Source organism: Phyllostomus discolor, chromosome 2, assembly GCF_004126475.2.
Source record: "Phyllostomus discolor isolate MPI-MPIP mPhyDis1 chromosome 2, mPhyDis1.pri.v3, whole genome shotgun sequence".
NCBI classification, from domain to species: Eukaryota; Metazoa; Chordata; class Mammalia; order Chiroptera; family Phyllostomidae; genus Phyllostomus; species Phyllostomus discolor.
The window spans coordinates 10,092,036-10,105,589 of record NC_040904.2 but is presented as its reverse complement, the minus strand read 5'-3'; the positions used below and the strand labels follow the sequence as shown (position 1 = coordinate 10,105,589).

The following is a 13,554-nucleotide window of genomic DNA, read 5'->3' as shown; positions in this document are numbered from 1 at the left end:
CGGTGCCTGGGGGCGGGGATGGGAGACGGGGCGCCTCGTGGGGCTGCCAGTGAGTGGAGGGGGGCCCTGCCCCTGCCTCCCGGGGTCTGCACCCAGAAGCGACTGGGGTACCGGCAGGGAGGGGGCCCAGGACCCGAGTCTTCTCTGGGAACACGGTGCTCCCACAGGAAGGAGGGGCCGGGGGAGGGAAGACACAAGGGATGCGCAGCTGTGAGGCACCGAGACGGGGCGGAAACATCCACACGTGAGCAGCAGCGTGGCCGTCCCCAGCTTGGGCCACCCCACGGCCACACTAGTCCAGGTGCTACGGTTGACCTGGCCCCGTAGAAGTGCTCCAGGGGAGGCCCAGTTTAATATACACCACACACACACACACCCCCATACACACACCCCCACCACACACATGCACACACACACACACACACAGTCTTTGCACGGAGGATTGTTCCGCTCTCTCAGGATCCTTGGTAACAAGGGCTGTGAGTCACCCGTGTGTGCTCAGAGACCTGGTTTAGAGCGGCCATCCCCCACACCTCTGCTCAGCCCCGTGCTGCTCATGGCCACTCAACGCTCCTTCCACCAGTGGGATCCTGAGCGGGTCTCAGCACCTCCCGAGGTCTGGGGTCCTAACACGCCCCCAGCAGCCAGCAGCCCCGGGACCACCTGACAGACGCTGTGGGGAGGGCTGTCGACAATCACTGGGATGAAAACGAAGTCATCCTTCCACAAAGGCGGGAGGGGGCTGATCTGGCTGGTTAATGGTTGGCCAAGCCCGAGCTAACTAACTCAGCGTGGACCTGGCTGACTCACGGCCAGGGCCCCGCGGGAGGGACAGGGAGAAGGCGCTGACCGGGGCTGACCCTACGAGAGAGAGGAGGACTCAGAAAAAGAGGCTGACCCACTGTCCTGGAGTCCAATGACCACACTCACCCTAGTGGAGTCGGTGGCCCCAGCTGGTCTGTGCACTTGCACTTGACCTTCTACGGTCCCACCCCCACCTGGGAAACTCCCAAGGGGTGGCAGCTCCCACATCTTTCCCTCTCCAAGTCAACTGGCCACAGTCAGAGAGGAAAAGGGGAGGGGACAGAAACGCTCCAAGGCGACCACACTAGCAAGCGTGACTAATCAAGTTTCCAGGCCCTGGGGATACCCAGACGTAAGCCCTCATTCTCAGTCCCCTGAGCTCAGCGAGGGGATGTCCGAACTAAAGCTCCCTGCAGATAAGGCAAAGGCAGCATGGCAGCCGGTCACGAGTACGGACGCTTTACGTCTCTTCAACCTTCCAGGGACTGCCCACCAGGCTGGAGGGGGCCCCCCCCGACAGAGCAGCCGTCTCCCGGGGAGGACACTGGCTCTCGTGGGGCCCGTGAGCATTCACTGTGCCAGGGAGCCCTTCCCGCTCACAGCTGGCCTCTGGCCTCATGACCATCATCACAGCCAGCTGACGGCCGGCATCCCCCCACCCCGGCAGCTGCCAAGGGGCCAGGTCAGACAGTGGAGGAGGTCTGTCTGTCTGTCTGCCTGCCCAGACCCCCATACCCCCTTTGGATTCCTGCAGCTCCACACCGACCACCCCCAGACCCCACCCAGGGAGACCCTCCTGACCTGGCAGTGCAGGAACGCCCCTGCCTCCTGACCACCTGCCGCTGGAGCTGGTGGCCTGCGCCGCTCAGACCGTTACCTGAAGCAGGGGTCCAATGATGCTTTTGGCCTAATTCATGGGCCTTTCATGAAATCCTCCCTCAGTCAGAAGTCCCTCCATCCATCCGCTGGGAAGCATTACTGAGCGTCTGCTGCCTGCCTGGCGCACTAGGTACCAGGAGGCTGCAGTCCCTGCCTCAGCAGATAGCCCAGCCCTGGTGGGGGGACCAAGCCAGGGCACCAGGACACCAGGGGAAAGGCCAGCACCTGGAGCAGAGGGTGCAGGCGTCCGGCCCGGGGGGGGGGGGGGGGTTTGCCAGGCAGGGTAGAGGCTCATGAAGCAAGTACAACCTCAAGTCAGAGTGTCAAACAGCAGGGGTGCCCTAGGGATGGGCCCGCTCAGCGTCCCTTGGACCACCACCCACTGTCCCTTTTCCAGGTCACAGAGAGGCCACCAACAGGGAGTTCGAGGAGGGGCCTGCAGCCTCTTCCCTCTTGGTCGGACCAATGACCAGCAAAGGAACTCCTGCCTGGGCTCCCTAGAGGGGCCTGGAGCCTGGGGCCCCATCTTCAGCAGCACCTCCAGGGACAGGCATGGGAGGTTAGGGGCCGGGGGTGTGGACAGGGGCCGGAGAGCACAGGAGGAAGCCGGAGTCAGGAGGGCAGGGAGCACACAGTGGGGTGGACAGGTGCACAGGGACCGCTGAGCCAGGTCCTGGGTGCAGGCTCCCCTCCAGTTACACCTCAGGGTGGGCTGGTGTGAGAGCGTGTGCCTGTGTGTGAGGCACGTGTATGTGTGTCCACATGTGTGAGCATGGCCATGTCTGTACGTGTGTGTGAGCCCGACGGGATGGCTCTGGTGGGGGTGGGGGCACTGCCAACAAACGGGGGGCATAAAGCAAGCAGTGGCCCCCGATGGACGGCAGGGCCCCGCAGCACACGACGGCACACGTGCCAGGTGCCGGTGCCCGGAGGCCCCTCGGCTCGCAGTGGTCCCCAGAGGACCTGCGGGACGCACTCACTCAGGCAGTGCGCTCGCTGGTCATCTCCTGTAAAGTGGTCCCTGGGCCTCGGTACCAAGACCTAACAGGCCCCCCAGCTCCACCATCGTCCCCAGTTCCTGGGGGCTGGCAGCAGTGAGCGTCTCAGTGTAAGGAAGGCTCCCCGAGTATGGGGACGACCTTGAAACAGCCTGAGCTTCGTGCCCTGCTGACCCCCGGTGCCTCGAGCAGGTTGGACGCAGGGAAGGGCCTGCAGGGGCACAGGAAAGGCGGAAGCTTCCCCGACCAGATGACAAGCAGGACAAGCGAGGAGAGAAGAGCCCGGCTTCTTGTTCTGAACGATTTTCACTTTGCTAACTGCCAGTGGCCACGCCCCTAAGGGCGGGGGTCTGCAGGCAGGCAGCGCTGCAGCCCAGACCCTGCGCTGCACAGGGGCACCAGCTCTGGCTTTCAGGAGGCAGGAGTGGCTGCGTGCCCAGCTACATTCTGCACCCCTACCTCAGGCCTCCCCGGGGGTTGCATGGGGGGCACGTGACAAAGCCAGGACACATGGGAGTGTGAGGGGAACCTGATGATGACCCCCAGTGGTCAGACAGAGGGGTGCTGCGGACCCCCTGCGGCTTGTCTGCCGGGCTAGTAGGAAGTTGGGAGCACTTGTTACTGATCAGCCCCCAGCTCCCACTCATGGGGGCCTCCTTCCCCCCCTCCAATGGCTACAACCCCTGTGACCATCACTCCGACTGCCCCACCCTGCTGGATGGCTGCGTGGCCTCCGGGGCCCCTTCTTTGCAGGGACACTAAATGCTCGGCACAAGAGTTAACATGTCAGCAAGGCCTGCGAACGCTTTCTGGAACACCGTCTGTCTGTCTGTCCGTCCTCTGGGAGCCCACAGGCTGCCGAGTGGGATACCCACAGGCAGCTACCACCTAGGAGTAGCAGCCAGTGTCCATGCCACTGGGGAGCCTGTGGGGAGCCTGCCTGGAGCCACAGGGAGGGGTGTCTTTCAGCTTGGGGTGTGCAGGGGTAAGGAGCTCAGACAGGGCGTTCGCCAGGTGTCCTTCCTGCCCTTCAGGTAAAAGGCAGGAGCATGTGGCAGGGCTGATGGAAACAGGCCGGGGAGCAGGGCCTGCACTCAGCCACACACAGCTTCCAACAGAGGCTGAGGCTCCCCCCCCACCCACCCACCCCACCCGCCACTGCACCCCACACCGCACCCCCGTCCAGGGCCCCAGAAGCTCCTCTGCGTGATTCTGCACTCTGTCTCCTGGTGGCCAGCCTGGGGGCGGCTGGCCTTCTCCACGCAGCCTTCCCTGCCCACCACCCACTGCTGGCCCCTGAAGGTTCCGGAGAGCAGGAGGAGTGGGGCCCCGGCTCTCGCAGGGCCTGGGGAATGCCAGCCCCCTGCCAGCCATAATCCCGTTGCCAGGATACAGGCCCAGGAAGAAACGAAATCACGCTGGATTAGTGTCTAGACAGCACGACCTTTCCCCTCCTTCTCGAGATATAATTGGGACCCGATCGCCAGGCATCACGAGCTGATAGCACGAATAAAGGAGGAGGTTGTTCACGGTGCCTCGTGGGGACATTCCTGCAGCGACAGGGCCGTCCGCTACCTGCTCGGGGGCTGCCCAGCGAGCCGGGCCCAGGACGCCGGGCTGCGCCCGGGCCGGGCACAAAGGGGCTTTCATCCCCGGGGACCTCCCGTCTTCAACTGGTGATGAAAGGACTCCCCGATCCTGGCTTCCCAGTGCCCCTCGCAGCGGCAGGGAGGCGCCCGTTAACTCTGTGCTGCCCACACGCTCCCTGCAGAAGAGGTCCCGGCAGCAAGAACAGGTTTCAAATGTCCAACCTACGGAGGCAGACGGCAGACATAACTTCAAGCCTGGAGAGCACAGTCTCTGGCGTGTGTGGCCGGCTGGTCCATCCTCATAAGCGAGCCCGGTCTGGGACCTGGTTCCCACGCACCGTCCCAGGCAAGGCCCACCAAGGCGCCGGGGGGACCGAGGTCTCACCCGCGTGTCTCCTCGGCAGGCACCACGCGCCCCGAGCACCTGGTCAGCTTCACTTTCTAACCTCTTTCTACAACACGCCGGGGCGGTTTGGCACTTTATGGGAACCTGCTTTTGCACCATGTGCCTCACTCTCCAAAAATAGAACGGGGTGGGTCACTGTGTGACCTTGTGGGGGATAACCCTCGCCTGCCGCCCTGTGAAGGCCCGCGGGCAGCCCCCGACTCCGTCAGGGCCCCATCCCATCCAGTCGTTCTCGCTGGTGCCGTCTTCACTGGTCAGGCCCTCCACCCATCTGCGCGCAGTCTGACCACCTCCCTCCTGGGCTCAAGCCTCCCACCCCTGCACACTCCCTGGGGCCCCAGGAGGCCCCTTGGTCTTCAGTTCTCAAGGGCATGCTGGGGCCTGAGAACAGGAGGTCCCGCTGAGCTCTGAAAGGTCCTGAGGCCAGGGCCCCACCTTTAACTTCTCCTCCTAACCCGCAGCCTGGGGTGCTTGTGTGCAGAACAGAAGGGAGCCCTACCCAGGCCTCAGGGTCAGGAAGGTCATCCCAGGGGTCCCGCACGGGGGAGGGGGCGGGGCCAAGGCCTTAGAACTCCTCAGAGGTTCGTGCGGACCTGAAGCCGCCTTTACAAATGAGCGGTTTTGCAGTTATGGTCACTCTTCCCGCTCCAGTGGCCCTGGGACACGCTTGTCTAGTGTCGGTGGCTTCCAGCGATGGAGATCGGCTCTCACACAGGGCTGGAGCCAGAAGCCTAAAACCAAGGTGTCGGCACGACTGAGTTCCCTCCGAGAGGCTCCAGGTTCCAGAAGCTGCCCGCGCCCTGGGCTCTCGGTCCGCCCCCCCCCCCCCACCTTCATAGCCAGCAGTGTTGACCGTCCAGTCTCCCCCTCTGACCGACCTCTGCCATCCTGGCGTCTCCCTCTCCTGACCGACCCTCCTGCCCCCACCTCCCAACTTGTTAGGACCCTGGGATGACAGGTAGGGCCCTCCAGGCTAAGCCAATTCGTCCCAGGATGGTCTCCCCGGCTCAGGAGCCTTCATCACATCTGCCCAGCGCTTTTGGCTGCCCCGACGGCTGGGTTCAAGCGGCTCCCACGTGGTGTCCTGGGTGTCGGTGAGCCGAGTGCGGGCTGCAGGACGCATCCCAGGAAGCCAGCATGTGATGTGGGCTCCCTGCTGTCATGCCCGCGAGGAACGACCGTCCTCCCCCCTTCACAGTGCAGAGACAGAGGCACAGACAGGGCGAGGAACCCGCCCAAGGTCAGGGGCAGAGAGCTGGAGTGGACACGCGCCCCGTCCACGAACACAAGGGAACGGCCAGGCGCACACCAGCTGGAATTGTCCACAGTTCAGCCGCTCGGGTGCTGTTTCTCACAAGGACCGGCCCCACCCCACGCCCACGAAGACAGAGTGGAGGTCACAGCTAACACGCGGTGTGCGCCCCACCCCCCACGCACTGCTTACCAGCCCGGCACACCTGCGCTCACGGGGTCCTCACTACCCTTCACCACCCCCGCCGTACAAAAGGCCTGGCCGTGGTCCCTGCGCCACACTCATCGCCCGTGTCCGTCCTCTGAAGGAACAGGCCCCGAACACGAGAGGGAAGGAACAACCCCACGCTTCCAGAAATGCCACGTCCCCGGTTGAAGGCTGGACACCCAGTAGAAAAACAGGCAAAGCCTGCCGCTGCAGAGATGACCCCACAGGCAGACAGAAGTCCGCGAGGACAGACAGCACGCCCAGGGCAGGTGTCGGGGCCAGCCGACGCGTGAGAGCATCGCCCTCGCTTGGGGGGAGGGGGGAACAGGGGGACTCACAGAATGAAACAGTTTGAGCGGCATTTTTCATTTGTCAAATTAGCGAGATATGCAAAGTGACAGTGCCCAGACAGACCACCAGGGGAAGCTGAGTGTAAATTAATGACGCCCACTTGGAGGGATGCCCCCCAGAGGTCCCCACCACAGCCCCCCACACTCAGCCCCAACACTGGCTGACGGGGCTTGCCGAGGTCAGGAGCATGAGGACTGGAAGTGCTCGGAGACACCCAGGCCCCACAGTGGACCCGCTCTGCCCACCCGGGAGGTAACAGTCTACAGTGCCTTCGCTCCTCACAGGCCCCCCGTGGGGACACGCTGGTGGTCCCCGTCCTGTCCTTCTGGCACATGGAAGGTGCTCGATCACACACACAGGCCACAGGAAGGCAGCCGCCAGATGGACGCAGAGGCCCTGGGACCAGACCCGCCTTGCAGGACCCAGCAGGGAAACCCGCCAGGCCTCCCCCACCAGAGCCCAACACTGGACCAGCCTGGGGCGAATGCGAGGCCCTCAGGTCACACCAGCCCCACGCTGGGACGCTTCAGCCCTAGCCTGTTAGAGGACAGTGGCTCCACAGAGTCACCAGGACAAAGGGCCCTCGAAGGAGGGTGAGACCACCTGGGACGATCCCCTCCCTCCCCCAAGTGCATGCTGTATCAGGCCCCCCGGGTGAGCGGGGTCTCTGCTGGCTGGCCTGCCGAGGTTTGTGAGTCCAGGGTCACAGCCCCTCTCCTCCGATGCCACCGCCCCCTCCCCTGCAACGGCGCCAGGCAGGACCACTCTTGCCCTGAATGTCAAAGCAGCAGCATCCACGGGAACTACACGATGCCCCCCGACGTGCAGGCCCCTGGTGTCTGAACGTCAGCGTGCAGAGAAGCTCCCCCTTCCACCTGCAGGCCGAGGAGCGTCCGGACCCGGGGCCTCACAGAGGCCGCTGTCCAGCCCCCGTCCAGCTCCCGCTGCCGAGCAGCTGCATCGGCTGCTCTTCTGGGGCCCTCTCATCCCCAGAAGCCGCGGTGGGCATCATGGCGGGTTCAGGGGCGCAGAGGGGTGCCCCCTCAGCACTGCCTTCACTGCAGTTCTGCTTGTCCCCGTCCCCCTCCCAAGAGAGGGGCGCCTCTCCCGTCCACGGAGAACAGCCCGCACCAGCAGGCTCTCCCCGCAGACAGGAGCCTCGGCTGCCAACGCCCAGTACTGCCTCCAAGGTTTCCAACCACGGATTCAAAACCGAAGCGGCCGAACTGCGGCTAACTCTGAATCCACTCTAAGGAACTGTGCAAAGTGTAAAACTGAGCGCTCGGGCCAAGACTGGATGAAAGAGGGAATGAATCAAAAATTGAGAACTAGCGCGTGATAGCTGCAGACTTGCAGCCCCTGCTCCACCGAAAGCAGCCGATCCCTCCCTCGGAAGCACGGCACCTGGCGTCTGCAGTTCAGACCCAGGCTCTGCCACAGCCGCTGCTGAGCTTGCTGACGGTCCCCAGCCTCTGGCTACGGTCTGATGTCCCTTCCCAGGAAACACCCTACAAAGGTCAACCCTGACCCGTGGCCAGTGCCCGGGGCCACAGGACTCAGCACTGCCTCACGGCTGCCACAGAGCCTCCTGGTCTTCCGGAAGCCGGGGGCGGCCAGAGGCCCCCTAGGCACCCCAGCTCAGGGCCGGGTGCCCCTGCTCTGGCCCGCCTCGCCACAGACTAGCCCAGGGGTGACCCCGTCCGCCAGCAGGGAATTCCAGAGAGATGAGCGAGCGGGCCTGCAAACAGGTTCTCCTTCCTGGGGCTCTCGCCGAGGACAGCCGGAGCGGCCGTGCTCGGGCCTGCCTGTGCCGGAGGAGCCGGGCGGAACGCGCTCCTGCAGGCGCAGCGGGTGGAGCAGACGCTCTGCCCCGCGGCCTCCACTTTCAATCTGACTCAGCGCATCCGTGATCAAAAGCTCCTCCTGACAGCCATTCTGCAGCGGCCCAGACCCCCCACCTCCAGCATGACGCCGCCACAGGCCGGCCGGCATCCCTTTCCCACCCCTTGCAGGCAGGCCCCGGGCAGTGCTGGGGAGCAAAGCAGAGAAGCGCTCTGCCTGCTGGGGGCTTCTTGTCTCCTCGAGACCCTCCGATGGTGTACGGAGACACAAGGTGTGCTACAGAGATGCCTTGTGTGATGTAAACCTAACGGCGCGTGGCATAAAACACAAGGCGCGTTAGCATACGCGCTGTGTGGTTTTACAAAGTGACCCCCGCTGCTCACAGAGGGGGTGGCAAGGAGAGCCCCAGGCTAGGGGTGGGAGCCCAGGCAGGGGTCAGGCACAGGCGCCCCTGCTGCCTCTGGAGGGTCCAGGCCTGTGCGGAAATGCTGGCCCCTTCCTGAACCGAAGGAGGGTGCAGAGGGGCTCAGGGGCCCCTGGACCTGGCAGAAAGCTGGCCTCAGACCTAAACCATCAGCGATGCCAGGCCCAGGGTCCAGAGAAGCCATGTGGCCCGGCCAGGCAGGCAGCTTAGGAGGCCAGAGCACACGGCACCCTTCCCATCTGTTCTCACTGTTTTTCTGGGCCACTGCTGTCAAAATGTATCCAAGTCAATAATGTTATATGCATGCCGAATGCATTTTAATTCTCTCAATATTTTATCCCTGCCCGTGCCAGCTGCATCAAGTTTCAAGGAGTTTTATGTGGCGGGGCCTGGGACGTCCACCTTCAGCCAGGCTGGTGCCCCAGCCTTTGCACAGCTGCCGCTTAGCCAGCTGTTTGCTAGAGGGAGGGGCTGCCGTCTGGGGTGGTATCTGGTCCTCACAAGTGAGAAGCCCACCCAGAGCCTCACAGGGGAGGAGTGACATCTGTGATGGAGCTTCCAAGGTACCTGGGCAGCCACACTTCCACCAGGGCTGCAGGTGGGCCTTGCAGGAGGGGTTACTGCAGACGGAACTTGCCCCGGGGGTGGGGGGGGCACCCCATCAGTCAAGGCTGCAGCAGCAAGGCCAGCTTGCTCCAAGCCACACCCTCATCTGATCCCTGAGCCCCCATCCCAGGGGGCCAGCCCCTCAGCTGGCTGGCCCTTCCCGGCAGCCTTCACACCATGAGGGACGAGGAGGCTCGCTGAATGCCGAATCACAGCCTTGGGCTTTGCCCCATTTCCGTCATCGCCTCACCAGAAAAGTGTCAAGGGACCTGGGTCGCAGACACATGCCTCAGTGACAGGCCCTGCAGGGCCTCTGTGTGCCTTGACCTCGGCAGCGTGGAGAGCCTGAGAGAGCCCCCTTTGGGGCCGGGTGGGCAGCACCTTCCTCAGAAGCAGCTGCGCCACTCCAGCCTCAGACAGACAGCTGGGCAGTGGGGTGTCATCCCCCTGGGGGGATGCACAGGGGCCTTAGAGTTATTCTGGGGCAGTGCCTCTGCCCACCGCAGAGAAGGGGCTGACACCCCACGGAGGGGCCCTCCAACTCTCCCCAGGGGCCCAGAGCGAACCAGGCACTTGGGTGGAGAGAGAGCAAGTATGTGTGTGCATGCACACTTATGTATGTGCTGGCACATGCGTGTGCATCTGTGCACACATGTGCACACACATACCCGTGTGTATCTTTTAAGGCGAAGCGAGGTCGGGAGGGTCAGGGCTGTCCCCAGGCTGCCACGCACTCTGCTTGGAGTCAGTTTCTAGATGGAGTCGGTTTTGCTCCTTCTAGGTTTTCTTGCCCAGGATTTTCCCCCCTTCTCTTTCTTTTGAACGAAAACAGGAGTACCCTGAAAAACAAGTTCTGCTGAAATTCAAAACTGTCTTCGAGGTCCCACACCTGAACCCTGAAGACTCCCCGGCGGGTGAGCTCTGGTGACAGCTTTACAATAATACCTAGAAACAGGCCAGCCTGCGACACGACCTCCTTCCCGCCAGCCCAGACCCATCAGCACGGGGCTGCAGGGGCTCGGCCGTGTCCCGCAAACCCAGCCCAGCAGCTCCTCCAAGAAATGGGGGCGGGGGGAGAGGGACCTGTGCTTTGCCACGGGTGGCCCAGAGACCAAGGGCCTGTGGGTGGGGCGGGGGGGGGGGGCTGACAGAGCCTGATGGGGTGCCAAGGTCATGTGTAGGACGAGATGCCTCAGCCCTAACTCCGACTCACAGACATCTTCCAGGGCGGAAGGCCCGAGAGTCCACCACACGCTTCCGCCGGGAACGGGGCTGCAGGCAGCACGGAGCCTCCCTGGCTGGTACCGCCGTTCAGCCCCTGCTTCTGCCTGGCTCCCAGCCCTGGGGGACATGCACAAAGTGCCCCTGAGGGCCTCGGAATGGCCTTGGAATCGCAGCGATCGATCCTTGCATGAAGCAGCAAGACTTTTTTTTTTGGTCAAGTGCAACACAAAGACATAGAAAAAATGCATCATGTTTGATCGGAGAAAAAAGTGCACAAATCAGCAAATGAGGCCTTGAGCCTTTTGGCCCCTGGGGTGATTTTTAAGGGTTTCTAGGACAAGTTGAGCCCATTCCATCGCGATTTCACACAGGCTAGTTTTTCTCAGGTTCCACCTACAGGGAACAATCATCATCCCATTTCAAGGGACTGGGTCCCAGCAGGGTATGGAACCTGTGTCCTCTCCCAGCAAGGAGGGGGGGAGGGGTGGGGGGAGGGGGGGGATGGGCAGCGCACAGCCCCCACTGGGCCTGCTTCCTGCTTGAACCTCCGGGTTCGGGAAGAGCAACATCCCCTTAGCCACGCCCCCACGCCAGAACAGGCATTCCTTCCTTCTCCAGCAATCCCCCATCGCAGCCCCAGTGGTGGGAGGGAAGGTAAAACACACACCATCTTTCCAACGGTCACTCCCCAGTTCCACGTTCTGCATTGCCCTGAGCTCCCTGCCCTTGGGCCTCAGGGTTTCACCCCGGCGGGGCTCACTGACAGGACAGGTATTAATACTTGTTCCTCTGAGGCTGCAAGTCCTCAGCCTTGACTTCGGAAGCCGGGGCTGGGTGCTCCAGGGGCTTTACTTTTCTCCCTGTCACCCGATCGTGGGGGTTTTAGGCTTACAAATTTCTGCTCCATCATTGGGAGGATGGGCCGCTCGGTGGCCTTCCTCCTGGGTACACTGAGCCCAGGTGGCCCTGGGCGGTCCCTACGAACTCAGGGTCCCAACCGTGAAAAGACAAACATGACCCCCAAGTCCCCCCTGGAGTGAGTGAGAAATTATTACCCACTGGAGTGAGTGAGAAATTACCCACTACCCACAAGCAGGTGCTTTTGGCAGATGTTTTTTGGAAGGAAAGTACTACTTCTGAAAAGGCCTGTGCTACCATTTAACTTGGTGAACTAAACCGAGTGGAAACAGTGAAACAAATGATTGCTTCTCTGCACAGAACTCCCCCCCCCACCCCCGCCAGGTCCCTCCTCCCTCACCAGCGGCGGCCAGCAGGTGTGTTGCTTCTCCCGCTTTCACTGGAGCCACGAGGGGAGAGCTGACCCACGTCTCAGCACAGCATCCTAGTGCTACCAGTGACAAAACACGGGACTCCGCGGCGGCGCGGGGGTGGGGGGCTCCCCCGGGGTCTGGCATCCCCCTCCCCCGCACCGATCCCCCGCGCCCCCTCCTCCTCCCGGGCCGTTGTGGGGCGTGTCGGGAAGAGGACCCTGGCAGCCGCGCGGTCAGGAACAGGATCCCAGACGCTGGTGGTGGAGGGAGTTTTGGCGCAGCTGGAACGGCGCCCGCGGCACAGTTTGCGGAGCACGTGGGAAAAGTAGCGGGTGCGGCCGAACAACGGACTTCTGCGCATTGTTCTCCGGAGGCTCCGCAGCATCAAAGGGGACCGGGCGCAACCCGACACCTCGACGACCGCGGGGACTGAGGCCTGGCGGCCCCAGCGGCGCACAAAGGCTGGCCCTGGGGAACCCGAGTAGTTTTGCCTCAACAGGTTGAAAACTAAGTATCTTCGTTCCTCACTGCACCATCTTTCCCCAAGACCCGCCAGCATCCGCGCGCGGTCACTCCCGGGGCTCGGAGGCGCAACCCACTGAGGCCGCTCAGGAGTCCGGAGGGGCCAGACCAGTGACGGCGACAAAGCCCCAGCGGGCGGACGGTGGATGCTCTGGAGGCACCGCGAGTGGAAAACATCACCAGCACAATCACGGGCCCGGCCCCCCGCTGGCCCACGGCCCGCAGAAGGGACCACGGAACGCACCAACTTCCCAGCACAGTCGCCCAAGTTTGGTCAGGACGCGAGAAGCTCACGGCGCGGGCAGCCCGCACCGTCCGCAGCCCAGCCCACTCCCTGCACCCTGCGGTGCGCAGAGGGGGGCGCGAACACAGGTGGCCGAAAAATGAATGGCCGTCGAGGGACACCCAGAACCCAGGGCCCCGGCCCCACCCCGCCCCTCCTCCGCCTGCCGCCCGCAGGCCACCGGCGTGCGTGGGCAGAGCCGGGTCCGCTTCTTGGAACCGAAGCCGGGACGGGCTGGAGGTAAGGAGGCCATCACCACGGGGACCTCTGGAGACCCGCACAAAGCGCCTGAGCGCGGGCGGCCTGGCGAGCGTAGTTTCGGCGTCCCCGCTGTTCTTACCTGGCTCCGCCGAAGCCGCGCGAACCCAGAGCAGCAGGACCAGGAGCGCGAGCATGTCCAGGAGGCGCCGCCGCAGCGGCCGCAGCCAGAGCCACCTGCGGGCGACATGCCACAGGTTAGTTTGCCGGGCGCGTCCCCCGCCCGCGCGTGCGACCCCCTTCCGTGCGTGCGAGCTACCCCTCTGCCCCAGCCTGCCTCTCGGCCCCCGCGGCCCGCACCTCGGCTCCATGCTCAGCCAGCTGGACGGTCTGCGCCGCGGATGCTGCACCCTCCGCGGCTGTGCGCCCGCTCGGCCCCGGTGCTGCGGCGGCCGCGGGACGGGCTGGGGGCGGGGTGGGGACCGGGAGCTAGGCGGGGAGGACCGGGAGGAGGGGCCGGGGGCGGGGCGCAAACTCAGTCCGAGGGGGCGGGGCTCAGCGGGGCCGGGAGGCGGGCCTTAGCGTCCGGCTGGAGCAGGAGGTGCGCGGGCTGGGCTGAGCTGGGCTGGGCTGGGCTGGGCTGGGCCGGGCCGGGGCTTGGGTACAGGGGGACGAACCCGCGCGCAAAGAGGTGACGG

The 13,554-nt window shown here is 63.9% G+C and overlaps 1 protein-coding gene across 2 annotated transcripts in view; it reads right to left on the bottom strand.

The window, feature by feature from the left end:
* COL18A1 (collagen type XVIII alpha 1 chain) overlaps nucleotides 1–13,344 on the bottom strand; it is a 76,883-nt gene extending 63,539 nt beyond the window's left edge. For both annotated transcript variants that reach the window (XM_036017506.1, XM_028503632.2), the window contains exons 1-2: nucleotides 13,217–13,344; nucleotides 12,999–13,093 (exon numbers count right to left, since the gene is read on the bottom strand). In XM_036017506.1, coding sequence (XP_035873399.1) covers nucleotides 12,999–13,093; nucleotides 13,217–13,227 — 106 coding nt within the window. In that variant the 5' untranslated portion in view covers nucleotides 13,228–13,344. The remainder of the gene's footprint in view (nucleotides 1–12,998; nucleotides 13,094–13,216) is intronic.
* Between the last annotated feature and the right edge of the window lie 210 nt (nucleotides 13,345–13,554).